Consider the following 25,870-nt stretch of genomic DNA (forward strand, 5'->3'; position numbering starts at 1 on the left):
TGGTACCATTTTCATTGTTCTACCGTATTTTGTCAAGAATTTACGAGGCATCATGATCACTCGCCCGTGTATAGATAATTATAAATCTTTATCGTGAAATATCTTGAAAACTTTAGCCAACCAGCACCTTTATCACATGTTTTTTAATTCATCTAATCAAAATATGCAAGAATTAGCACATTTTATCTCGGAGGTCAATAATTTCCCAAAATTTGTAGACCAGTGTTACAGGATACTTTTTTAAAATTTTTATTAGTTTATTATTGTTGCAATTTCTTTGTAATTAAATTTTCAAAAAGCATGCATTCTAGATATTAAATGGAAATAAAGGGATTTCCGACAGGTGCATTTCATAGGTTTCACAATGTCGGACCCAATGGCAGGGTCTCAAATCTTATCTGCAAAGGGCCGGTGTGGCTACAGTTTTCCATTCCAACTGTTCAAGTATTGTTTGAAAAGCAAGCTCAGTTGATTAACCATGTTTAGTCAGGTGTGCCTCCTGCTTAGTTGGAAAAACCTGGAGCCACACTGACTCTTTGTGGAGAAGATGAAAACCCCTGCCCTATATACTGAGCATATACTAGAGAGAATAGGAAGCTACTGGGGGTCTGTCTACCCATGTGGAATCATACCAGCTTGAAGACGATTTAAACATGCTGAGACATTAATCTTGGGTCACCTAAAAAGTCTAGTCAACTTCCACACATTTTCAAAACTAAATGTCTCTTGTGTTGATTGATGTAGGATAAGTGCTCTGTAATAATAATAAATACACATCAATTATGGTGTACCTCATTATTTTCATGATTTCATTATTGCTATACTTGCCTTCTTATTAAATATCAAATGTCTAATTAATCATCAGCAATAAGTAAACATTACTTTAGGTAAATAAATAAAGAATATTCTTAAAAATAAAATTTAAAAAATCCATAATGCATTTGTTTAAAGTTCACTCCACCTGTGTAGGTCTAAAATTATAGGCGCATTAATGTTTAAATGCATTCGAATTTGAAGTAGTTAACATGCAAATGCAGTTTTCAAAAGAATTTGGCAGCCCTCATGTTTTTCAGTCTCTTTTTGTGACTCCTATACTAAATTTATTGCATAGCAGTTTGTTTCTGACTGTGAGTTTCCTGACTCAGTAATCCTGATGCAGAGCAGACTCGCCTCCCTCTGACATGTTATAAATGTGAATGTGGAAGCCATGAACTGTTTATTTTATCTAAATTGATAAGTCATTCTGATAACACTGTGGTGATAATATGTAATCTGTAGTGTGGAGGATGGCCAATGAAAACAGTATAGTGTAAACAATAATCCATCTGATCTTGTGGATTGCTGGTCATCATGTCTCACTCCTTTCTAAAAGGCATCCAGGGTGTGGGTTCAGAATAAAGTGGATGAATCCAAGCACGAAATCCATTCGCAAGTAGACGCCATCACTGCTGGAACCGCATCCGTTGTCAATCTTACTGCAGGTAAATTGCACAAGGGACCATAGCAGCTGGTCTGTCTGTCCTGTTTCTCATTTCCCCTGTTTGTTTCTCTAGGAAGATGCTTCTAAAATCTGGTACCAACAGACAGATCGTGTTTCTTAATGGCCCCAGATGAATCAAAAATCATTTTGTTGAGATGCAAAAAAATGCTGGTAGTGTAAAACATGAAACTTGCAGCTTGAATATCAACACATGCCTTCTTCCAGTCCACATCAAGGACACGGTCAGGAAGCAGACACTCTTCATTTGCACTAATAAATATTTCTGTTGATGAAGGAATATTGAGTGCAGTGTCCTGAAGCTGATCTGTTTGGCATGATCCTGGCTTTTGGAGGCAGGCCATGTGGGCACAAGCCAGATTTCTGCTGGAGTTAATCTCTGTATGCCATCTGCTTGATAGGCCAAAGATCTGCCTGTTAGCTATCAGAAACTTCAACATTTTTTTTTTTTTTTTTTTACAAAATCCTCATATCCTAATACATATAATTACTGTGTAAGAATATTGTGAACACAACCAATACACACAAAAATACATATAGAATGACTGCACTACTTTCTCAAACACACATTTCTAACAAGCATTTCAGAACAGAAAGAAACTGATATGAGGATTTGGAAAAAACTTTGAATTTAGATATGAGGATTTTGGATACATTTTAGGATACACCTATTTGAGAAAATTCTAAACTATTACACTAAAGAAATACTCCACCGTTTTTCACACTCATCTCTATCCACCCTATCCATAGTCTATGTGCAATTACTACAGACACAAAATTCAACACATTGTTCTGTGTTTAGAAAATCAGTTTACTCAAAAGATGCATATAATGGAGGTCTAACAGAAGTCTGGAAAGATAATACACGTTTATGCAAAACAGGTAGTTTGGTAGAATGATTTTATAAATTTGCAGTTAAAAAAAAAAAGGCACTAATTTTTCAGAGGGAGGAAATTGGGGTTATGTGTAGCACCATTGTTGTTATGTGGATCTGGTCACATATGGATATCAGAAAATCTTGGGGAAAGGACAAGTAACCAGAATTTTATTTACTGCATTACTCCAGGTATTTTGTCAGTTACTGTTTTAATGAGTGCCCTTTAACATGTCACTCCAGAGCAGAATCTCTTATAGGTGTCACAGTCTCTGGTGACTGTGAAAGCCATAGCATATGATTCATATTATTTTCATAACAAACCATTCAGTGAGTCCTTGAGTCCTGTGGATGGAGGTGGAGTCATCATGGAAGAGACACACTCCCATCAGGATAAGGATCATAGGATAAAGATGATCAGTCAGAAAACTATGCATTGATTTGCAGTGACGCTTCCCACTAATGGACAAGTGGACTGAAACCATGCCAGCAAAATGCCCCCAGAGCATAACAAAGCCACAGTTTTTTCCTTTATCTTGACACCGCTGTCTGTATGTGGTAATGGCACATGCACTACAGATGCAGTGGATGGAGATTAAAGTTGGAGTAAATCTTTTAAGCATCATGATCTGTTAACAGTTAAGCAATGGATGTTCCATACTAAAATGACCTTTTATAATGTTTTCTCTCTCCAGTTTAACAGCTTAACTTTCAGGTTATTGTAATTTCTGTAATATGAATATAAAAATTATACTGCTTTCTTTCCTTGTCTCTCTTTAAAGGTGACCCTACAGACACTGACTACACAGCTGTAGGCTGCGCCATCACCACCATCTCCTCCAACCTGACTGAGATGTCGAAGGGCGTGAAGCTGCTGGCGGCTCTCATGGAGGACGAGGTGGGCAGTGGGCAGAGGCTAATGGGGGCGGCCAGGACTCTAACCGGGGCAGTATGTGACCTGCTCAGGGCTGTGGAGCCGACATCTGGAGAGGTACACACACGCGCACACACAGCTACCTGTAGACAGTGCTCTGTTAGAGTCCAGGCTCAGGTTTGTAACACTGCTGTGAATATTTTAGCCTAGGCAGACGGTGCTGACAGCAGCAGGTAGCATCGGACAGGCTAGCGGAGACCTGCTGCGCCACATCGGAGAGGGAGAGACCGATGAGAGATTCCAGGTGTGTGTGATATTCATGGTTGTGTTTGGTGTTCATGCATATAAATTAGGATGTACAGTATCAGAATCAGATGGAGGAACTCATGTACATTATTGGTACATTGTTCTGATCTCTCTCCATCTCGTTCTTCTGACGTTACAGGACATTATGATGAACCTGGCCAAAGCAGTGGCCAACGCTGCTGCACTGCTGGTACTGAAGGCGAAGAATGTGGCCCAGGTAGCTGAGGACACGGCACTGCAGAACCGTGTGATAACTGCAGCCACGCAGTGTGCCCTCTCCACCTCACAGCTTGTGGCCTGCACCAAGGTAAGGTACCACACTGCAGCTCTTTGTTTGCATGGTCACTGAGACACAGGCCTCTGGGATCAGTCAGGATAGTTGGGTGGATATGTGGGTGGATGGATACATAGATGAGTGACTGATGTGCATATATCAGTGGATTGATGGATAGACGGATGCTATGTAGCTGGTTGAATAGGTCGAAGGATAGGTATAGAGATGGACATTTAAAAAAGTGGATGGATGGATTGGTACATGCATGGATGGATAAACCATCATGAAAATAAGCAAAGAATAACACATGCAATAATTATATTTTGAACTCAAAAAACATTGACATTGTATTGTTTTATTTAATTGTTTTTAAGCACTTAATCCACTTTAATCTCTTTTACATTCTTAGGTATATGTATTTGGACTTTTCTCTTCAATTCAGACCACAGGTTTTGAGTAGGGTTCAAATTCAAAGACTGAGATATCTACGTTGTTTTGGAAGTATGGTTGTAGTACGGCCAAGTCTGAACCTCGTGGTAGAGGCACACAGATTCTGAGATGAAATAACCTGGTACTTAGCAGAATTCATGATGCCATCAATTTTCACAAGAGCCCCAGAACCACCAAACACAAAACAGCCCCAAAGCATCAATGATCCACCTCCATATTTTGCAGTGGGCTATTAAGTGCCTTTCATTGTATGCAGTCCACTTTTACCACCGAACATACTGACAGTGTGCCTGACCAAAGGTTTGATTTTGGTCTCATCTGAACACACAATTCTAATTGTAGTTCTAATGCATTTTGTGATGTTCTCAAAGAGGTTCCTTTTTCTTGCAGCTTGTTGTTATGAAATAAAATTTTAAAACTGTGAGCTTTAGGCTCTTTTTTTTCCCCTCCTTTACCATCCTCCTCACTGTGTGGGGGAGACAGTGTATTCATGTGTCCAATTCGTGGAAAAATTTCCAACTGTCTTGTGAAACTTTTAGTTATGGACCCAGTTGTGATTTGAACTACTCGTATATTTTATATCCATTAACCAGTTTGTGCAGGTCAATAACCATCTGTCTCTTTTGTGTAAAGTGATTTAACCCTAGCTAAACATGAGATAAAATGCTTCTCATTTTGTTTTAGTGGAAAATTGAATTATTGAGTGTAATGTTTGTTTTATGCAGTTCTTTTTCCTCATTATATAAGGGATGCCAATCTTTTTGGATTGTACTCTACAGTATATGGAGGGAATAGATGGATAGATTATTGCCAGGATCATAAACCAAGCTCAGTGTGCATTGAATAATTATAGTAACAGCTTGGTAAATTAAACTGATCTGTATTAATTGATCCAACAGCTCTCTGTCTAACAGCAGCAGAATGACATTAATGCTGTATCTTCCATGTGTACTCGAGGTGGTGAGCCCCACCATCAGCTCACCCGTGTGCCAGGAGCAGCTGGTGGAAGCAGGCAGGCTGGTGGAGCGCTCAGTGGAGTTGTGTGTTAAAGCGTGCCATGCTGCCTCGGACGAGGCTGAGCTGCTTCGGCAGGTGAATGGAGCGGCGGGCACAGTCAGCCTGGCACTTAGCGACTTGCTGCAGCATGTACGCCACTACGCCAGCTGTGGTGAACCCATCGGCCGCTATGACCAGGCCACTGATACTATCATGACCGTCACTGAGAGTATCTTCACCTCTATGGGAGATGCAGGTGAGGCACTGAGCCCCTGATATTTACAGTTTCACAACAGTAGTATTTATAATAGGGGAATCAGAAAGTAGTGAATGATGTTTATAGCCATATAACAGTCCAACATGTTATTATTAAATAATTTGATTTGGGAAACTGTTCGGATCATTTTTAATACATTTTTTAAAATTTTAACACATTTTTAATTTAAAAATTTTTTCTAGTAGTTCAAAATATTCCAGAAATACAGTTTACTCTGATTTTCTCATGGTTGGTTGTAAAAATAAGTTATACTGTTTAAAAATCTTGTGGCAATTTTCAAGAGTCATGCCACGCTTGCTTTTTTTTTTTTCCAAATAATGTAAACATTACTATCAATATAGCATAATGAACTTGATTCAATTTCCTTTTCACAGCATGCCATCAATTGTCATGTCAGGGTAAAAGGCCAATGGCTTTCTGAAACACATTCAGACAGATGGTCTGAATTAGAGTCAGAAAATAGATTTCATGACTAGAAGGGTTTATTTAAAAAAGGAAATTTCATTGTGGACTGTGATACAATAATACACTGTGGGTCAGTGAAATCATTTATTCAGGCCTTCAAAGCAAAGCATATCTTTGTAGTGGTTTAAAAGGATAAATATTGTTTTAACGTTTCCATCCTCAGCTTTGCATCACAAAGGAATACATCACTAACACATTTCCCATAGAGACCCTAGTTATTTTCCTGTATTTTCCTTTGAAGACCTTTTCTTATAATGTGCAAAAAGACACATTTGATGATACATGTGCAAGTTTAATTTATTGCACAACCATTTCGGATTTAAAGATGAGCACCAGAGCTTTCTGTGGCGTTCAGAAATAATGCAGAGTTTCTGCATTAAAGGCGTCCTCACATCTCTCTCATGAGCCAGCTGTCTTACACGGTGATATAAATACCTACCGATGAATAATGAATACGAGTGAGGCCAAAGGAGATACATCTAATCGATCATCAAGCCTTATCTAGCCTTGTTCAAGTCTTCAGTGCTATTGACTTTCTTGGTGTGCTTCGAATTTATTTCATCTCTGTAAGATGCTGGAGGTTTTTAGGCTGTGGTTTCTATTACCTGGCCTTAGGACATACTCCGCTGTGAAGCTGTGTTCTAACTCTGAGCTATTTATTATGGTACGGCCATAAGGCATAAAGCTGAGCAACATCCAGCCCACTTCATACTTGTGGGGTTGTTGGACATGTAATGTAAAACCACTACACAGCTCCAGATCTGGTCTCAATCAAGTGAGCTTGCTTTGAAACATTAAGAGAAAACACATGGCATGAATCCTGAAGTTAAACTTGAGGTCCGCTCCCTGGTATTCCAGTAAAACAATTACTGTAAAACTGTATCCTACCAGCTGAGCAGTTCTGTATGGTTTTGAGGTTTAGCATTTAAAGCAGTGTTTCTTAAACCGTTTGGGTTCACAAACTCCCTCTGTACATATTTAAACATTTATTTCACATGTATTTCACAATTTATTTTTATTTTACATTTATTTCACAAACATAATCCAACTATTTAAATATTACTCAATATCTAAATGTGTACAATAATATTTTGGCTATTTATTGGAGACATTTTCATTTTTCATTATTTTTATTTTTTAAAATTATTTTTTATACTCTCATTAGATTCTAGGTGACGTTGTTTATAGCATAATAACTTTCAAGAGCTTTACTGTCATTCACCAGCTTCAGTATACAATGAAATTCTTAGTTTGCACCTTTTTGCAGTAGAAAATAAAGATAAATAATAACAAATGTAAAAAAAGACTGAAACAAAATTATAGATCTCTAGCAAATTTGAGAACCATGGCTTTAACATAGTGTATTTTCACACTTATAAAAGAATCCATCCAGGTTTGCTGAGGTTCCCTACACTAGAACAGGAACACACACATACATATATACATCCTTCCTTTGATTGCAGTATCTGTGATTTTATTTCTGGATCTATGTAGGTGTCTGCAGCATATAGGCGACGAGTGGTTGCAGTGTAAAATGTTCCTGAATCGATAGTGTACTTCAGGTCACCTGCCAGCTTTTGTTAAGCGTTGTTCCTGCAGCTTTGATTCATGGTAGAGTGCTGCTTCAACAAAATCGCATTCCTGCAGATCAAAGGAATGAGAACTAAGGCTTGCGTTTGCCTGTTCAGTTTCAAAAATGTTGGCAGTGGAATGAAGCTGAAATGTGTGGGCAATTATGGCACGAGAAATAAAGAAGTATACCATCAACTTACATGTTACTGAATGTGTGTGTGTGTGTTCACTTAAAGGAGAGATGGTGAGGCAGGCTCGTGTGTTGGCCCAGGCCACGTCAGACCTGGTGAATGCCATGCGTTCGGATGCTGAAGCCGAGGTGGATGTGGATAACTCCAAGAAGCTGCTGGCGGCAGCCAAACTGCTGGCTGATGCTACGGCTAGAATGGTGGAAGCTGCAAAGGTGAAACTTTATCTACTCTCAACACAAAAAATGCATAATTACCAATACTTTAAGCAATTACCATGTTCAGCATTTGATTCCAGATTAGTGGTGGATGTGAAGGTGAACGGGGATTACACACTTCCTGTATTCCCATAAATAATGAAAAATCCCATTCGAATTCTGTCCTTGTTAACTAATTTATCAGTTTATCAATTTATCAGATGAGGGCTATGTGAAATTCTATGCTGCTCTCACCTCATAAATAAAAAAGCAAGCAAAAAGGTATTAAAATATAAACATGCAGAATCTTATCAGTACCTTTGATCTCTGACATTTATCTACAAGATATCAACTTCTGGCATGCAGTTTCCTAGGTAACCATGAAATCTGCTGGTGACTTTGCGTTGAATTGAAGTCACATCAGGAGAGAGAGAGAGAGAGAGAGAGAGAGAGTAGTTTCCATTGCTGAGAGAGTGATATGCTGTTTTGCTATTTTTCTTTCATATAAGCCAGTGCTTGTGGCATAATTATAAATGGCCTGGTTTTAAAACATTACCTGTGTTTTCCCTTTTTGCTTCATCCACCACTATCTATATATATATAACTGTTGTCACAATATTTCATGTTCTCCCATTTGAATAACAATAATGAAATTGTGCGTTCACCAAAAGATAGTTAGTGGTGTTAAGTCAGAACGTTTGTTGTAATATTTGTTTAACAATCCATTTAACAAATATGGAGGCAAAAACAGTCCGTCTACCTAATTATGCCAAAAACCTTGCTAGCTTCTGTAGATGTGCTTTCCCTACAGTTATGCCGACTTTCACATGATGACTTTCAAAATATCTGCAGTGCCTTTGTGCCTCAGTCGGAATGAAATCTTTAAATGCAGCCCTTTTCATTTTCGGGCAAAACCAGACTTTATACCTTTATTGCTGATTGAGATACATGCAAAAGAGGAACATATTTTAGTTCAGGAAAACCTGCAGATTTCTGAGCAATATATAGTAGAAAATGTCAAACTTCAAAAGTCATTCCCAGGCCAAAATACAGATACACTCAGTGGCACATAAACAAATGATACAGACAACCAGCATCGATTCTGTCGGTACAAAAAGGTGCCTCTAATTGCATGTCAGTTATGTTTCCTGTCAGTTCAGAAAGCTTTCCTTCTTGAACTAGCTTTTAGGAATTCCAGCCTAGGTGTGTGTTTTGTGCATGTGGGTTTTGGAAGGGACACTGCAGGGAGATAGGGAGAGGCTGTATTTATATTTGTTAGAATTGTGTTTCTAACTAAACAGCTAACACACTCATTTAATGACAGTACTGTTTCAGTGGAAGTTAAAGCACTCCCAGAACACTGTGTACTCCAGCAGAATGTGTGACAGATATGTTTGAACTGCCTCAGGGGGCTGCGGCTCACCCAGAGAACGAGGAGCAGCAGCAGAGGCTGAGAGAAGCTGCGGAGGGCCTGCGAGTGGCCACCAACGCTGCAGCTCAGAACGCCATTAAAAAGAAGCTGCTCAACAGACTGGAGGTGAGAGAGACACTGCACGGCTGTCACCTTCACTCAGTGCTCGCTCTTTCTCTCACTACCTTTTACAGTGCACCTATTTCTACTAGCCTGCAGCTGTTTTGACCTTCTGACAGCATTGTGCACTGAGAAAGTCTCTTAATGTTATGGCAGTGGTTAATTAAGTCAAGGAATGAGGCCTAAGATAGAAACTCTAGAGAATAAGAGAGCTATAATTAGAACTATAGGGAATCCTTTTGAACTTATTTCAATACTATTTCTCTGAAGAGCTTATAAATAAACCAGAAGTAGCAACATGTACAGTTTATGCTTAGCATTTATGATTTTGACATTGCACAAGAGCTTTTTCACCTAAAACAATGGTCAGACTAAACACAAATAGAATTCACTTGGTGGAAAACCCAGGTCACTGAAGGGGAAAGGACATGGAAGACATTTTTAGAAGGTGTTCATGTATTTACTTTCGCTTTGCGATGACTTCATATCAGTGAACTTTGACCTGTAAATTCACAAACCTCAGTCTTTTGAGCCAATAAAAAACAAAAGGGCAGGGCTGTGGTCCCTTTGGCTGGTAAAGTTTCAGGTTAGAATGTGTTGTTTATAATTTACGCTATTGACATGGAGCTGTTCTGTCCACCGATATACACTATGGTTTTGTGATTAAATTCTGCCTGCTAGGATTTTCTTGTTAGCAACACTGGCATTAGAGGTGCATGCGACTGTTTTTGTAATCTCATTCCTGCCTCCCCCCTGAAGGAATTCTGAACAATCCTGCCCGATCCCACTGTTATTATTGTCTGTAGCTGGCTGTGATATTTTCTGACAAACACAGTTTGTTCTCTTTGTCAAAATAGACCCTGACCAGGATATGCAGTTACAGATGATGTTAAAGCAGTAAATGTGTCTCTCACAACCATCATATATGCACTCTTGTTAATGAACGCGCCTTCTCTTTGTCCCAGCTTCATATCTGACCACCCACTCCCACCTGCATGAAAGCAAAAAACACTAACTTCTGTGACTTTTTCGTTGTATCAAATGAACAACACATGAAATGAGTGCTATTATGAAGATTTAAAACATTACCCAGTATTTTCTGCTTGTTTTCCTCAACCCCATTTTAACTCTGCTGACGCTGCTCTAATTCTTGGTCTCAAGTGTTGCTATCCGAGTGGGTTATTTAACTGCATATTTCTAATAAAATGTGTTTTGTATCCCTTCTGGGACTTCTCTCCTCCAGAGGGATCTGCCAGTTTGCCTTCTCATTGACAACAAATATGGCATTGTTCTGATGGCCTCTTTTCGCCCTCCATCTGTCTTCCTACAGAATGTGGAATATCCCTGCTTCCTGCATTTGGCTGTGGCTTCAAAAAGCTCATCATGAATATCCGTATTCATTTACCTCCGCACGCATTCAAGGCTGCGTGTTTTAGGACTGTTTGAATATACGAGTCAAAAGAGTGATCCACGTATTAAAAGAAAGTGGTTGAATGCAGCAGTTGTCACAGAATAAAGGATGGGCAGCTCAAAGAGTTTGTGTGTGTGTTTGTGTGTATTTGTGTGTGTGTGTGTGTGACATTTAGTGTATTGAGAACAGTTTGGGGCTTTGAACCTGTAAAATATAAGTTGTTCAGTAGGAAGATGTTATGTAACACCAAGTAGATTCACTTTGTGTCCACAAGCTTATGAGTGTATTTATTTTGTTTCTGCTGAGCTGTAGTATTAATAGGTAATGTTTTATTTATTTGGATTAGATTGCTGCCAAGCAGGCTGCAGCAGCAGCTACCCAGACCATCGCAGCAGCTCAGAATGCAGCTGCCTCCAACAAGAACACCGCATCCCAGCAGCAGCTAGTGCACAGCTGTAAGGTATTGTGACTGTGAATTTCCCTCAATTCATTACCCTCAGTGTGTGCATTATTTTCTTTACTTTAACTAATGGATTACTTCTGTAATGTTTTACCTGTTGGTGTGTCTTTCTGAAGGCTGTAGCAGATCACATCCCTCAGCTGGTGCAGGGCATGAGAAGTAGCCAGGCCCAGCCAGAGGACCTGAGCGCCCAGCTGGCCCTCATCATCGCCAGTCAGAGCTTTCTACAGGTGCAGCTCAAACCCCAGTGCTAGTTATTGACCTGTCCTATTTATGCCTTTCTTTTCTGTCAGGTTTTTTTTCTTTTTTTCAATCTTAAAATAGCATAAAGATGCTAAAGATTAACTTGATTTTGCTGCTTTAGCATTTACACAAATTAAGCATTGATTCACAATTTTTGTTTTGTATTGTTTTATCCCAAAGCCGGGCGGTAAAATGGTTACTTCAGCAAAATCAGCCGTCCCGACAGTAACAGACCAGGCAGCAGCTATGCAACTGGGACAATGCGCCAAGAACCTGGCCACCTGCCTGGCAGAGCTCCGGACAGCTGCACAGAAGGTTAGCTCCATTTTCTCACATCCCTCACATCCCTCACATCCATTCACCTGGGGTTGCACAAACAAAGATATTTCAAGGTGCTGTCCTATCTGACTAGGAACAAATCAACACTAATTAACCAAACTGAAAAGGGCTGCCTGAGTTAACATGCTTGCAAAATTTTGACACAAATGTTTCAGGCCAGTGGATTTTCTAGGCTAATTACTGTCATGCTGCAGCTTCCTATAATAACATAGGACATTAATTAAGTCACCATTATCATTTCTGGGTTGCAGCATGTTATAATCATGAAAATTAGCACCTGCATTCACATACTTTGACTGAGGCACTGTGGCAGAATGTGTGCTAAGAATGTAACGAATGTATCAGAGAAGTGGAATATGGACCAAAAAGTTAACATACTTGGGTTACATAGTACAGGAACATGGTGTCTTGTGAGTACCTGCCCTGTTCCAAGCACATCATGCTATAACACTGACTCTACAGAGCAGCCCAAACTAAATCTTGAAAAAATATTGGCCATTGTAGACCCTCCAAATGCTACAGAACTTCCCTAATAGCCAGCTGTGAATGTCCAAATCTTTCTAAAGCAGCTAATTTGGACAAATAAGAAATCTATATTGCCTTTTGCGTAGTTACTCATGAATTGAATTAATTGTTATTTTGATGTTTGAAACCATTGCTATAAAAGGATAATAATGTCATTTTTTTTGTGGTATTCTTGTGTTAATATGACCTTTTTACCAGGCTGTGTTAAACCCTGTGGTAAGAGTTGCATTGTGAATGTTTCTCCTTATTTAGGCTCATGAAGCATGTGGGCCTCTGGAGATAGATTCAGCTCTCAGCACTGTCCAGACCTTGAAGAATGAACTCCAGGATGCCAAGATGGCTGCACTTGATGGACAACTCAAACCGCTACCTGGAGAATCGGTGTGTTTTTGTGTGTCTGTGTCTGTCTGTGTGTATACGAGTCTGTCTTTGTGTTTGCTTCTTTTTTTCTGTGTGTGTCAGTCTCTGTCTGTTTGTGTCTGTATGTGTGTGTGTGTGAGAATCATTTTGGGCATTTTGAGCATAGCCTGCAGCTGTGTAGGCTGCATGCAGTGACTACATATGACTTTTTGTCTTGTGTAGCTGGAGAAATGTGCTCAGGACCTGGGGAGCACCTCCAAGGCTGTGGGCTCCTCCATGGCACAGCTGCTCACCTGTGCTGCACAGGGCAATCAACACTACACTGGTATGTCAGCCCATATGTTTGAAAACCTTTTGTTTCCTAAAAATCAATACTAAAATTATCTTTAAAACAAACACATTCAAGTTGCAGAGTTTAGATGCTCAGGTGACAGTGATCATTGTGAATGTAAAATAAATAAGAGTTTAGAGTTATATTCCTATACAGGCACACATGCTAATCCACAAGCGTCTGAAAAGGTATGTGTGTTCTCTAAATGGTGTTCATATTGCTGATAATTAAGAAAACAAATGTTACAAATAAACTAGAATAAACTCAAATCTGTCTTGGTGCAATGGGACAAGAACACAAAACTAAGCACTGAATGCTATGAAACCTGGCGTAATATAATTTGCTGGAACAGAGCACAAATTTGTTAAACCGTTGTCCTTCGTAGTTTAAATACACACTCACGGCCTTTTTTTGCATTAACATTCCTATCAGTGTCTAAAAGACATGTTAATGTTCAAGTGCCGTTTCTTGGAGTATCTCGCTGGCTGTGAAGCATCTGCTGGTGCTCTCTTGTATAGCATGGTGATTCTTCACCCTCTTTACGGGCATGATGGTTCGTCTCAGTCTCTCTTAGTCTGCCCTGTTTGTAGAGCCGCCGTAGCCCTGGGGTACAGCTCCCCTTTCTCATTAATCTTATTTTCACTACATTTAACATCGCATCAGCAATCTGGGGCTACTTGCCTGAATAATGCAATTTGATGCAGTTTGCCAGTGTTCATGATCAGCCTTTTCTGTCTTGTGGGATAGGGAAAGGACAGCAGTTCTGCTTTGACCTGCCCTTTATTGAGGCTAGTGTGGTGAGCACTAAAAGCGTTTGGTAGGGGGCTGATTGGGAAATGATTTTTGCAAATTAGGAAGCTTAGGATTAGTAAAGAACCCCTTGAGTGGGCTGTTTTTCTGCTGTCATTTGGATATATATTGGAAGGCATTATGTGAATTAAGGCCGTACAGTAAGGAATTGAAAAGCACTATTACTATGAATGATGTCTCTTAAGTGTTCTGGGGTGGTGGTAGAACATTGGGGAGCACTGAGTATAATGATGGAATGTATGCATGTGTGTTCAGGTGTAGCCGCGAGGGAGACGGCCCAGGCTCTGCGGACTCTGGCTCAGGCTGCACGCGGAGTGGCTGCCTGCACGGCGGAGAGGCAGTCTGCAGCAGCCATGTTGGATTCAGCCAGTCATGTAATGGAGGGTTCGACAATGCTGATCCATGAGGCCCAGCAGGCCCTGGTGTGCCCTGGAGACGCCGAGAGCCAGCAGAGACTAGCGCAGGTCAAATACCTTACTCAGTCTTCACTACTTCAGCCCTGGTGCTTTCTCGTACCCATTTCTGCACTAATGTCTTGCTTATTATGAGATTCTGAAAACTTTCTCCTTATACAGGTCAAGTGAGGGGAAAAAGCTTTTTTTTTCTTTTTTTGAGGAAATGTTCTGCATTCCACTGCCTCCCTTTCACTCTCACTCCCTGTCTTGTTCTCTCTCTCTCTCACATGGACTCACTCTCACTTCTCAAAAGAATTTGGAAAGTAGCACATTGCCCTATTTCAGCTCAATTATGCCATGTTAACCAAGTTGTTGTCTATTATCTACTCTGCTCTCTGAGGCCTGATATCTGGAATGTGGCAACATTTTCTCCTGATTTGCTGTGGCACCTTGGGGAGATAAACATATTGCTTGGCATATGTATATGACAGTGGCATAAATTAAGAAACATGAATTGCTCTGCTCTGGGTCTGATTAGCATTTTAGATTCGTTCCCTTAGGGCATAGAGCTGTTAGGACGCAATGGTGTTATGTCAGAACAATAAGAGTGTGTGTGTGTGTGTGTGTGTGTGTGTGTGTATTGCAGGTAGCAAAGGCTGTCTCTCACTCTCTGAATAACTGTGTGAACTGTTTGCCGGGACAGAAAGACGTAGACATGGCTCTGAGGAGCATCGGAGAAGCCAGCAAGAAACTTCTGGTGGAAAATGTGAGTCTTCATTGTTTAGCTAAAGCACATTTGTTATCAGTGATAGCTCATTAGCTCACTTTAATGGCCTAATCCAACACATGCGAAAGTTAAACACTCTGAAGAACTGATGTGAACACACTGTGAACTCTGAGTGATGAATGAAGTGTCTTGAAGGTTATAACAAAAGCCTTTATGTAAAACTGATGTATGACAATATAGTGTTGAATCTATTGACAAGTTGTTTAATTTTTTTGGATTTCCTTTTCATTTTGTGATATCATTTGATCTATTATGGTTGTACTGGAAACAGAAAAGCACTGAACACTGAATAAGGCAAAGTATTCATCTATTCTTTAATAAATATGTTTAATATGTTTATCTATATTAAAATATATTTTACATATATATAGGCCTACAGATTATTGTCAGATTTTTATAGGGGAGAATGTACAGATCATCATGATAAGTTTGGGCAGCACGGTGGGGACAGCAGATAGCGGTGCTGCCCCACACCTCCAGGGTCCATGGCTCGATCCTGAGCTCAGGTTACAGTCCGTGTACATTTCACACGTCCTCCCCAAGTTCGTGTGGGTTTCCTCTGTGTTCTCCAGTTACCTCTCCCTTTCCAAAAACATGCCAGTATGTAGACTGGCTATGGTAAATTGCCCCAGAGTGTGAATGAGTGTGAATATGTGTGTGTGTGTGTGTGTGTGTGTGTGTGTGTGTGTGTGTGTGTGTGTGTGTGTGTGTGTGTGTGTGTGTGTGTGTGTGTGTAGTGCTCAGACCTAGGGGCAATTTAGTTTTGACAGTCTACCTACTGACATTGTTGGGCAATTTGAGGAAACGAGAGAACCTATAGGAAAGAAACAGGGAGTATAGCATATGATTACTTGATTTTAATTTAATCATACACGTAAGCAAGCCCGCAGCAGTTCGTGAGGTACGTGCTACAGGATTTATTTGACACTGAGCGTGTATATGTTTAAAATACACAGAGAAAGCACATATAATGATGTACAGGGTGTCCCAAAAGTCTCCATACATAGGGGAAATTAACACTTTTTAGCAAAATATAACTTTATTTACAAAACATCCTCTACATGATTGATTGCCATGTTTTTGTAAACACACACAGAGTTGTCTCTCCCACTCATGATGAACTTGTGTTAATACATCTGGTGTTATGCATGTAATTGCATGTCCATCATAAGCTCGTGACAGCTTCCCGATCCAGCCGTGAGAATGATTTCAATACGTTCTTCTTTTGTCAAAGGCATAATTAAAGGCTCTCTGAAAAAAATATGTAATATAAACTGAATATGAAAAATTTTAGAAGACATTTTGCTTAAAAGTGTTAATTTCCACTATGTATGGAGACTTTTGGGATACCCTGTATATTGGTAGACATTAAATGGTATAGTACTTACATTGTATAATATTATACTTACATGGTATAATATTTACATTCGATATGGGAGTCCAGTTGCATTTGCATTACATATGGTACTACTCGATACCCAGGTTCACCAGGAAGACTAACAGTTTTGATATACATGCTGGAAAAAAGTCTCCTGTTACATATCTTTACCACAGCACTGTTTCTTCCTCCGTGTCTTGTCTGCGCAGTTGCCTCCATGCTCCAAGTCATTCCAGGAGGCTCAGACTGACCTGAACCACACAGCCGCTGAGCTGAACCATTCCGCTGGAGAAGTGGTGCACTCGTCACGTGGCACCAGCAGCCAGCTTGCTGTGGCCTCTGGCAAATTCAGTCAGGACTTTGACGAATTCCTGGACGCTGGCATTGAGATGGCTGGACACACTCAGGTACAAGTCTAATAGTGCACGACCCATTTCCGCCTGGAACGAGCCAGTGACCTCAAACAGAACAGCTGGCGTTCATGCTACATTAACTTATAAAGACTTATAATTTCATAGTTTAAAAGGCATCAAGTGTAACTGTCAGGTTTATTCTACATGGTAAATAGTATGTGATCTTTAGAATACAATTCATAACTTGTAACAAATTACATATTTTAATACTGTCTGACAGTTTTATAATGTCTAGTTGCATTCAAGTACTGAAATTCTGACGCATATGTACCAAAATCCGGACCATTATTAACGATGAAATTTAGACACCAAGGAGTCCACTTAGCCTAATCTTCTGCAGTTGCTTCTGTTTATTTTGTTCCAGTTCCTAGACAGTCCAGCTTTCAAGTATGCAATAATGGTACAAACAAATTTTTAAAAAATATTTTTGTGCCAGAAACAGGTCAGGATAACATCAAGGATTCATATCAATAAAAAGTTAAGGTATTATGATAAACAAATTATAGATCATGAAGATCTTCAAATGAATTGATTCTGAGGCTCAAAGTGGTATTAAGCAGTGAAATGTTTTCGAGTCATTTCTTAATTAGACCTCCTCATTTAATTCATTTAGGCCCACGATCATCCCCGAGAGCACAGGAGACACTCCATCAATGAACCCGTTGATGATGTTCTCGTTCTGCTTATTTTGCTCATTAATTTGGAGAGATGGGTTGGGGAAGAAGGGTGATGGAGCATGACATGCCCAATAAGAGTGAGTGAGGGATGGGGAGGGAGGAGAGGACTGGCAGCGTGGCCTAGGAGCAAACATTACACGTTTTCTTGTGAATACTTCAGTATAGCATCATTGCAGATGCTCCTAATCCATAAATAGTCAATGGCCTACAGCTTTAAAACCTTTTTAATAGTATTTCTTTCCAAGGAAAGCATTCTGCACTGGGCTGTCTTTGCTATTTTATCACATTGCCAAAAAAAAAGCATACTGTCATGTGAGCTGAATATTTGTGATTACTTTTTCTTTTACTTTGCAGTCCAAAGATGACCAAATGCACGTGATTGGCAATCTGAAGAACATCTCAATGGCCTCCAGCAAGCTGCTGCTGGCTGCCAAGTCACTGTCTGTGGATCCTGGAGCTGCTAATGCCAAGAATCTTCTCGCAGCTGCAGCGAGGTAAGTGGATTGCAATTGGCAGGCATGTGATTCATCATCATAAACCGCCCAGCCTGAGGGCGAGAGCCAGTGAAATCTAGTGGAAGGTGGCAAAAACCACAAGGCCTTCATACTTTAAGTACAAAATGAAAATTTGGAATTGAGGAGTGTGTTGTAGCTGGGGCCATGTGTGCAGCATCTGAGCCTTTTTCACTGCATGAGTGTGTGAAATTGCCTCAGGTGGACGAGAGAGACAGATGCATCATTGGGCTTTGTGCTTGATTGATTTCTCTCTCCTTAATGAGGAAGATGGTGGATAAGAGTCACACATGTACTTCTGTATATGTGTGTGTGCTGGACTTGAGTTAAAGCAATGCATAAGGAAGTACAAGTTTAAAGATCAGTAAGACTTACGAGGATCAGTTGGCATCTGCATAGCACAACTGAGGGCTTTGTAGTGCTTGCCACTTTTTTTTCATCTTCTAATGTGTTTATTTCAGGATATGTGATGTGTGTTTCATACTGTATTGTGTGCAATGTGTTTCAGAGCTGTTACCGAGAGCATTAACCAGCTCATCACACTGTGTACCCAGCAGGCACCTGGCCAGAAGGAGTGTGATAATGCTTTGCGTGAGTTAGAGGTTAGCAAATACACTTCAACCTTATGTCTTATACAAACACAGTAGAGATAACACAATGCCACATAATGCCACTATCTATATCTGTTTCCTGTATCTGGGGCTCCAAATATCTGTGTTTCTTTTTTTTGGATTTAAATTCAAAATGGATGTGGCCTAAGCCTGATTTATTTTTTTTTTATTTGTTTTTTATGTTTTTATTTAATATAGACCCAACAACGTTAGTGTGGTCTATGAAATCTGGCTCTGACAATTCTCAAGTATCACTCAAGTTCATAATTCATTGATGCATGATATTTTTTAAAATTTAGTTGGTTCTATTTCCCAGAATATAAACAAACTAGTAGCTAAATTTAAACCACCGGTGCATGTTAGCATTAATGATTGTGGCCTTTATATGTCCCACAAGCTTCATATCTGACTGCATGCTCATGTCCACATTTGCATTTTGTTGCAAATAGTGTGCCTCATACTGTATGTGCTATTCATATCACATTATCCGTTCATTCTGAACAATGTATTCATCTTCAGTTACATCATCCCTCACACATACACCCACAAACATATAGAGTGTTATGTTTTCTTTATAGTGACCCCTCCTGGGTTATTCATCTGGTAGTATCTTTCGTATTGACTCACGGAGCCTTGAGCTCAAATTCCTTGCGATATTGGGGATATTGAAATATTAGCCATTTGCGCACTAGACTCAGTAGAGAAAGAAATGAGCATTTCAAAGAGGCTCATTCAGCGTCATCATCTCTACATCCCTGTGATCTCTTTTGCTCTTTTCTCTTTCTTCAGGCGGTTAGAGGAATGCTAGACAACCCCAATGAACCTGTCAATGATCTCTCCTACTTTGATTGCATTGAGAGCGTAATGGAGAACTCCAAGGTAAAAACTTTTATATTACACTGATACTGTAAAGCAGAGTATCTTATACTCTATATACTGTAAGCAGGGGAGAATTATATACCTTGTTGTTTATGTCAGGTGCTGGGGGAGTCCATGGCAGGTATTTCGCAGCACTGTAAGACAGGAGATGTGCCGGCTTTTGGGGAGTGTGTGGGTGTGGCGTCCAAAGCACTATGCGGACTGACAGAGGCAGCCGGCCAGGTGAGTGTATCAGAAAAGCTCGTCATTCTTTTGTCTGGTGTTAAAAAGGCTATATGATCCACGTTTCCTGATTAATTTCACACAGCTCACTGGTTGCTTTCTAGCATAAGCATTCATATAAAGAGAGACCAAAGACAACTGAATATTTTTAATAGACTCTATTAGAGTTACACAGATGTAGATAATCTATGTTCCAGTTCAGTTTTTCCCAATGTAAGTTCTTTACACTGGGCAGAAGGCGTTATTTTGGTATTCTAACACTGCACTGAAACAAACTAGTGTATCCACGATGTGTCACGGTTAAAGACTGACCTGGATTCCATTGATCAAAATGAATTGGTCTGTGCTGTTTGGGTTATGACAATGCCATGATTTTTTAAAAAACAATGAAAACTCAGTGAGAAGGTCCTCACAGAACAAAAGAAACAATGTTTGTTGAGTGCTCATTAACATATTGTGGGCTTTTGTAGAAAGCAATGATTAACAAACAATATATATTGTGAATCCCTAATATATTCTCATTTCCTGATTATGTCTTGCTTTATAAAAATTGTAGAAAAATTCTGTACTTCTTAAGACCTGTCTCAATCCCATAGTGCACTAACCATTACTGAGGTTCAGAGAAGATCAGTGCTCAACCTAATTTTTCTCTTCCTCTGGTCTGTAGGCATCGTATCTGGTAGGTGTGTCGGATCCTAACAGTCAGTCAGGTCATCAGGGATTGGTGGACCCCATCCAGTTTGCCAAAGCTAACCAGGCCATTCAGATGGCATGTCAGAGCCTGGTGGACCCAGCCAGTAGTCCCTCCCAGGTGACAAATTTGCCTTTGGTTTTAACGCCTGCTTTTACCAGATGATGGGGTGGACAAATCAGTAGCATGGGTGCCTGCGACAAGCAGATAGTGGGTCAGGACTATTACTTTCATATATTTATTTTTCCCCCTCCATGGTGAACAAGCAGGTTTAATAACCAAAAAAAAAATACTCCTTTCACAAAACAAATATTTTTCATTTAATATGTAGATATGTTTAAACATAATGTGTTTCACTGTGGTGTGACGAGCCTCAGTGCTGTAACTGTAGCCCGTGTTATGTGACTCAAATAATAGCCATCCTCAAATAATATCTTGTGCATGTCCTATAAAAGGAGGAACACCACATCTCATAGCTTACACTTTGGCCAAAACCTTGCTGATTTTTTTTTTTATTTAGGATGCATGCATGTTGACACAATAGAGTAGAAAGTGTTAGAAGAGAATAATGATCTTCTACTTGTTTGTTTCCTTTACTCATAATTATTACTGCGCTTAACAAGCAAACCACCTCACCATACATTATTACTTTGTTTGCTACCATTTTTTTTAGCCTAGTCAAATTTCCCAGTAACCAAAACTAGGCAAAATACTGGTGCTTTCACTTGTGGGCTAATAAATTAATAATAAATTTAGTATTTGTCCACCTCTGGATCACCTGCATACATAGCAAAGATGCTTTGAACTGTTTGTTTTGTGTGTTCTATATTGAGAGCTTAAATGAACAATTCTGGGACTCTTACTAAGACAAAGCAAATAAAAACTAAAAATGTTTTTATGGATATATTTCTTTGCAAAGGTGCTGTCAGCAGCCACGATTGTAGCCAAGCACACCTCAGCTCTCTGCAATGCCTGTCGTCTAGCGTCATCCAAAACCGCTAACCCTGTCGCCAGGAGACATTTTGTGCAGTCAGCCAAAGAAGTGGCCAACACCACGGCTAACCTCGTCAAAACTATTAAGGTAAGATTAGAGTTAGTGCTATTTTTTTAATTAACTATAACAACAACAACAATAATAATAATAATAATAATAGAAAATGATGCATTTGCTTTTCCAGTATTAAAAGTAAAATATTGTTTTTGGTATTAGAATGCTTGTGTTTTTTTTTTCGCAGGCCCTGGATGGAGATTTTTCCGATGAGAACCGCGAAAGATGCCGTGTTGCCACAACCCCTCTCATACAGGCTGTGGAGAATCTCGCCACATTTGCTTCTAATCCAGAGTTCGCCAGCATTCCTGCTCAGATAAGCAACGAGGTGAGATAATGTCATCCAGTAGCACTTCAGATGCCTTATTTATGGCGTGTTACTGAAAGCCGGATTTTTAAAGAGCATTTTGTCATGAAACTAAAGCAGGTTTGTGATAGCTCTTAGCCTCAGACTGCTCCTATGCCCAATGCTTTTTGTTCAGAAGGTACTATAAAATGGCCTTTTCGACTGCTCCCATAGCCTTCATGAATAAGTAGGTGACTTGAGTACCTTTGATCTATTACCTTTAATCCTGTGCCAAAGCAAAGTAGCTGCTCTCAGTTTCAGAAAAACAAGGCTGTGGTGGTTTGATGAGCCACTTCCTTTTTTTTAGTCAGGGAACTATTCAAGGTGAAATGAGGGTCGGCTTCATTTTTACAGTGTTTGTAAAACTCTCTTCCTCTGCTTTTACAAGGTTTATCACCACAGTTTAACTGCAAGCTTGTTCAGACAGCAACTGCCATGGAAGTAGAGATTGTCAGGGGAGGATAAAGAAAACATTGAGAGTTTTCTTGTGTGCACATCTAAGAGCAGCTGACTTTAGACCTCTCTAGGCTTTCATTGTGATGTGGAGACTCAGTTGGTATTTGTGTACACTTACACTTTTTTTTCCTTAAATAAGAGTTTTTAGATTTGCACAAGTTAACCTGAATGTGATCTGAGTTTGGCTAAAAGCTGTCCAGGAAATGTGTGTGGACTTGAGTGGTGGAGCAATTATCATTTGATTATTTACTGATTGATTGATTGATTGATTGATTGACTGATTGTTGTTTTTATCCTTCCTTTCCAGGGCTCAGCAGCTCAGGAGCCAATCCTGTGCTCGGCTCGTTCTATGTTGGACAGCTCCACCCAGCTGTTGAAAAGTGCTCGCTCTCTCATCCTCAACCCTAAAGACCCACCTACATGGTCCGTCCTGGCAGGTCACTCTCGCACGGTGTCCGACTCCATAAAGAGCCTCATCACTGCCATCAGGTTTGTGCACTTTTCTCCATTTTATCACTATAGAAATCACAAAGAGGTCAATGTTATTTCTTCATGCTGACACTTGCAGTCTCAGAGGTTCAGATCCTCACGGTCATGGATCAAGTACATACACACACACGGCTCCTGAGTTCAAATCCCGTCAGTGCTGCAAACATATCTGGCCAGGAGTACAAAAGAGCAAAACTGGCTCTCCCTTATCAATCACAGTGACACTAGCCAATCACGGGTGTCTGTGAACTCATGTATGCAGAAGAAGGGAAGAGGGTAGATAGCACTTTCCTAGTTTTCACTAGTTTCAGCACTTTCCTAGGTGTGTTCAGCTGCACTGTGATATAGCATTAGCAGCAGTTTGAAAAGATGTGGTAGCTGACTTCATGTGTCTCAGATGAAGCACATGCTAGCCCTCATCCTCACTGTTTGGTAGCTGTTGTGTAGGGGGAACTAGCTAATGGGTGGGAAGTGTCTATTTTTTTTAAAGCTCTTCATGGTCTGTGGCCTCTCTTTGTTGAATTACTATCGCTTTTGATTGAGCAAAGTGCTTTCTGCACCCCAGGACTCTGATACAGTTTACCACTAGCAGTTAGACAAGCCCTCTACTATTCAAGAATTTTAATATAGTCTTAAAACCTGTATGCTTTGGCATTTGAGCAGGCTTGGTAGGTGATAGTCTGACACGTTTTGTATATCTAGCTGATTTATGTGGTGTTTTATTGTTTCAATTTTATATTTCTTATGCAGTTTTATTTCTTGTACCAGGTTGTTTCATGTGCAGCACTTTGTGCAGCACTTTGTGCAGTACTTTGCAGTACAACGTGGGTTAGTTTTAATGTGCTTTATAAATAAATCTTACTTATTTAAATAACCAATTTGGAAGAAAATGAGGGGAAAAAGTACACAGACACTAACTTTCAGCAGCTGGTATGTCAGGTTTGTGTAGGCTGAGTGAAAGAGTGGTGGAAGAAATCATTCATGCATTGTCGTACTTACAGCAATCACGTATCTTGTATGGAGGAAGCTGTACAAGCTTGCTTAATTAGGAATCAGCAAAAATAGAAATGTTCCATAAGAGACAGATATAAAGTGTCTGTGGGTGAATCATACATACACACTGTGTTATGACTTTTCTCTTTCAGTTTTAGTCTGATGTGATCTCTGTTTCACAGTAATTTGTTTCTCATTTGTGAGTTTCCATGGAGTGTGGAAAGCATATAATAGCAATTCACCACTTATCTGTTTTCTGCAGTATATGTCCTTTTTGTTTAGTTAAGATTTGCTTTTTTCAGAGGCAGTGGCTTCCACACATTATTATGATACTCTCAATAGTACTGTGGGGACCCAAGGCAACTGTAAACCTAACAGTAAAACTGAGTCAGATAACCTCTTATTTTGTGGCATTTTAAGTATAAAGCACCTAATATTCGGTACTATCCTGTGATGCTTCTTTTATGTTTCTCCTAAAAGAAGACAATTGTCTAATGTTTGATGTTTATCTCTGTAGTGACATCTAAATAGCTGCCTTAGTCAAACTGCACAGAACTGTGAACTGGTGCTCAGTGTTTTTATGCTCAGGGAATGCCTTTGGAGATATAATGGATTGGATGAACTGATTTGAGATCAGATAGTAGTCCACGTTAATGTTTCTTGTTCATGTAGACAGGCTGATTTGAGATCAGACAGCAGTCCATGTTAATGTTTCTTGTGCTTGCAGACAGGCTGATTTGAGATCAGACAGTAGTCCATGTTAATGTTTCTTGTGCATGCAGACAGGCTGATTTGAGATCAGACAGTAGTCCATGTTAATGTTTCTTGTTCATGTAGACAGGCTGATTTGAGATCAGACAGCAGTCCATGTTAATGTTTCTTGTTCATGTGGACAGGCTGATTTGAGATCAGACAGCAGTCCATGTTAATGTTTCTTGTTCATGTGGACAGGCTGATTTGAGATCAGACAGTAGTCCATGTTAATGTTTCTTGTGCATGTAGACAGGCTGATTTGAGATCAGACAGCAGTCCATGTTAATGTTTCTTGTGCATGTAGACAGGCTGATTTGAGATCAGACAGCAGTCCATGTTAATGTTTCTTGTTCATGTAGACAGGCTGATTTGAGATCAGACAGCAGTCCATGTTAATGTTTCTTGTTCATGTAGACAGGCTGATTTGAGATCAGACAGTAGTCCACGTTAATGTTTCTTGTTCATGTGGACAGGCTGATTTGAGATCAGACAGCAGTCCATGTTAATGTTTCTTGTGCATGTAGACAGGCTGATTTGAGATCAGACAGCAGTCCATGTTAATGTTTCTTGTTCATGTAGAAAGGCTGATTTGAGATCAGACAGTAGTCCACGTTACTGTTTCTTGTGCATGTAGACAGGCTGATTTGAGATCAGACAGCAGTCCATGTTAATGTTTCTTGTTCATGTAGACAGGCTGATTTGAGATCAGACAGCAGTCCATGTTAATGTTTCTTGTTCATGTAGACAGGCTGATTTGAGATCAGTTTCCAGTCTATAAGGGTGTGCTCTCAGCCAACAGCCTGCTCAACAGGAACAGTATCAGAAGAAGGGATCTGTGACCGCTTGGCTGCCCTCCAGCTCCATTGTCCTCCCAATCCATCCAATTACATTTGGAATGCAGCCAGTGGGTGCATATTAGTGTGTGTATTTGAATGGGTGCTTAGAAATGGCCGAGTCTGCACTAATTCTCATACTTTTTGCAACTGTAATGTATCTTGTGTCTTGATAGAATAGTACGAAAGGCAAGAGTCAGCACCACCTCTCTCTCTATGTTGCTACAGGGACAAGGCTCCAGGTCAGCGGGAGTGTGATCACAGCATCGACAGCATCAACAAGTGCATCCGAGACATAGAGCAAGCCTCCTTAGCTGCCGTGGGCCAGAGTCTACCATGCAGAGACGACATCTCTTTAGAGGTGCTAAAATGCATCAATCTGTATGTCAGCTGCCTATTAGTGCTG

General features: G+C 40.0%; 1 protein-coding gene across 4 annotated transcripts in view; it reads left to right on the top strand.

The window, feature by feature from the left end:
• tln2b (talin 2b) overlaps window positions 1-25,870 on the top strand; it is a 120,123-nt gene that overhangs the window by 68,168 nt on the left and 26,085 nt on the right. For all 4 annotated transcript variants that reach the window (XM_053236646.1, XM_053236644.1, XM_053236645.1 and 1 more), the window contains 24 exons: window positions 1,373-1,481; window positions 3,155-3,363; window positions 3,452-3,550; window positions 3,692-3,859; window positions 5,234-5,528; window positions 7,823-7,989; window positions 9,380-9,508; window positions 11,260-11,373; window positions 11,490-11,603; window positions 11,797-11,931; window positions 12,733-12,861; window positions 13,063-13,165; window positions 14,237-14,445; window positions 15,023-15,142; window positions 16,751-16,948; window positions 17,986-18,125; window positions 18,652-18,745; window positions 19,544-19,633; window positions 19,733-19,855; window positions 20,523-20,666; window positions 21,466-21,627; window positions 21,782-21,922; window positions 22,704-22,885; window positions 25,693-25,825. In XM_053236646.1, the coding sequence (XP_053092621.1) occupies window positions 1,373-1,481; window positions 3,155-3,363; window positions 3,452-3,550; window positions 3,692-3,859; window positions 5,234-5,528; window positions 7,823-7,989; window positions 9,380-9,508; window positions 11,260-11,373; window positions 11,490-11,603; window positions 11,797-11,931; window positions 12,733-12,861; window positions 13,063-13,165; window positions 14,237-14,445; window positions 15,023-15,142; window positions 16,751-16,948; window positions 17,986-18,125; window positions 18,652-18,745; window positions 19,544-19,633; window positions 19,733-19,855; window positions 20,523-20,666; window positions 21,466-21,627; window positions 21,782-21,922; window positions 22,704-22,885; window positions 25,693-25,825 (3,507 nt within the window). The remainder of the gene's footprint in view (window positions 1-1,372; window positions 1,482-3,154; window positions 3,364-3,451; window positions 3,551-3,691; window positions 3,860-5,233; window positions 5,529-7,822; window positions 7,990-9,379; window positions 9,509-11,259; window positions 11,374-11,489; window positions 11,604-11,796; window positions 11,932-12,732; window positions 12,862-13,062; window positions 13,166-14,236; window positions 14,446-15,022; window positions 15,143-16,750; window positions 16,949-17,985; window positions 18,126-18,651; window positions 18,746-19,543; window positions 19,634-19,732; window positions 19,856-20,522; window positions 20,667-21,465; window positions 21,628-21,781; window positions 21,923-22,703; window positions 22,886-25,692; window positions 25,826-25,870) is intronic.

The sequence above is a fragment of the Pangasianodon hypophthalmus genome, chromosome 9 (genome assembly GCF_027358585.1).
Source record: "Pangasianodon hypophthalmus isolate fPanHyp1 chromosome 9, fPanHyp1.pri, whole genome shotgun sequence".
NCBI classification, from domain to species: domain Eukaryota; kingdom Metazoa; phylum Chordata; class Actinopteri; order Siluriformes; family Pangasiidae; genus Pangasianodon; species Pangasianodon hypophthalmus.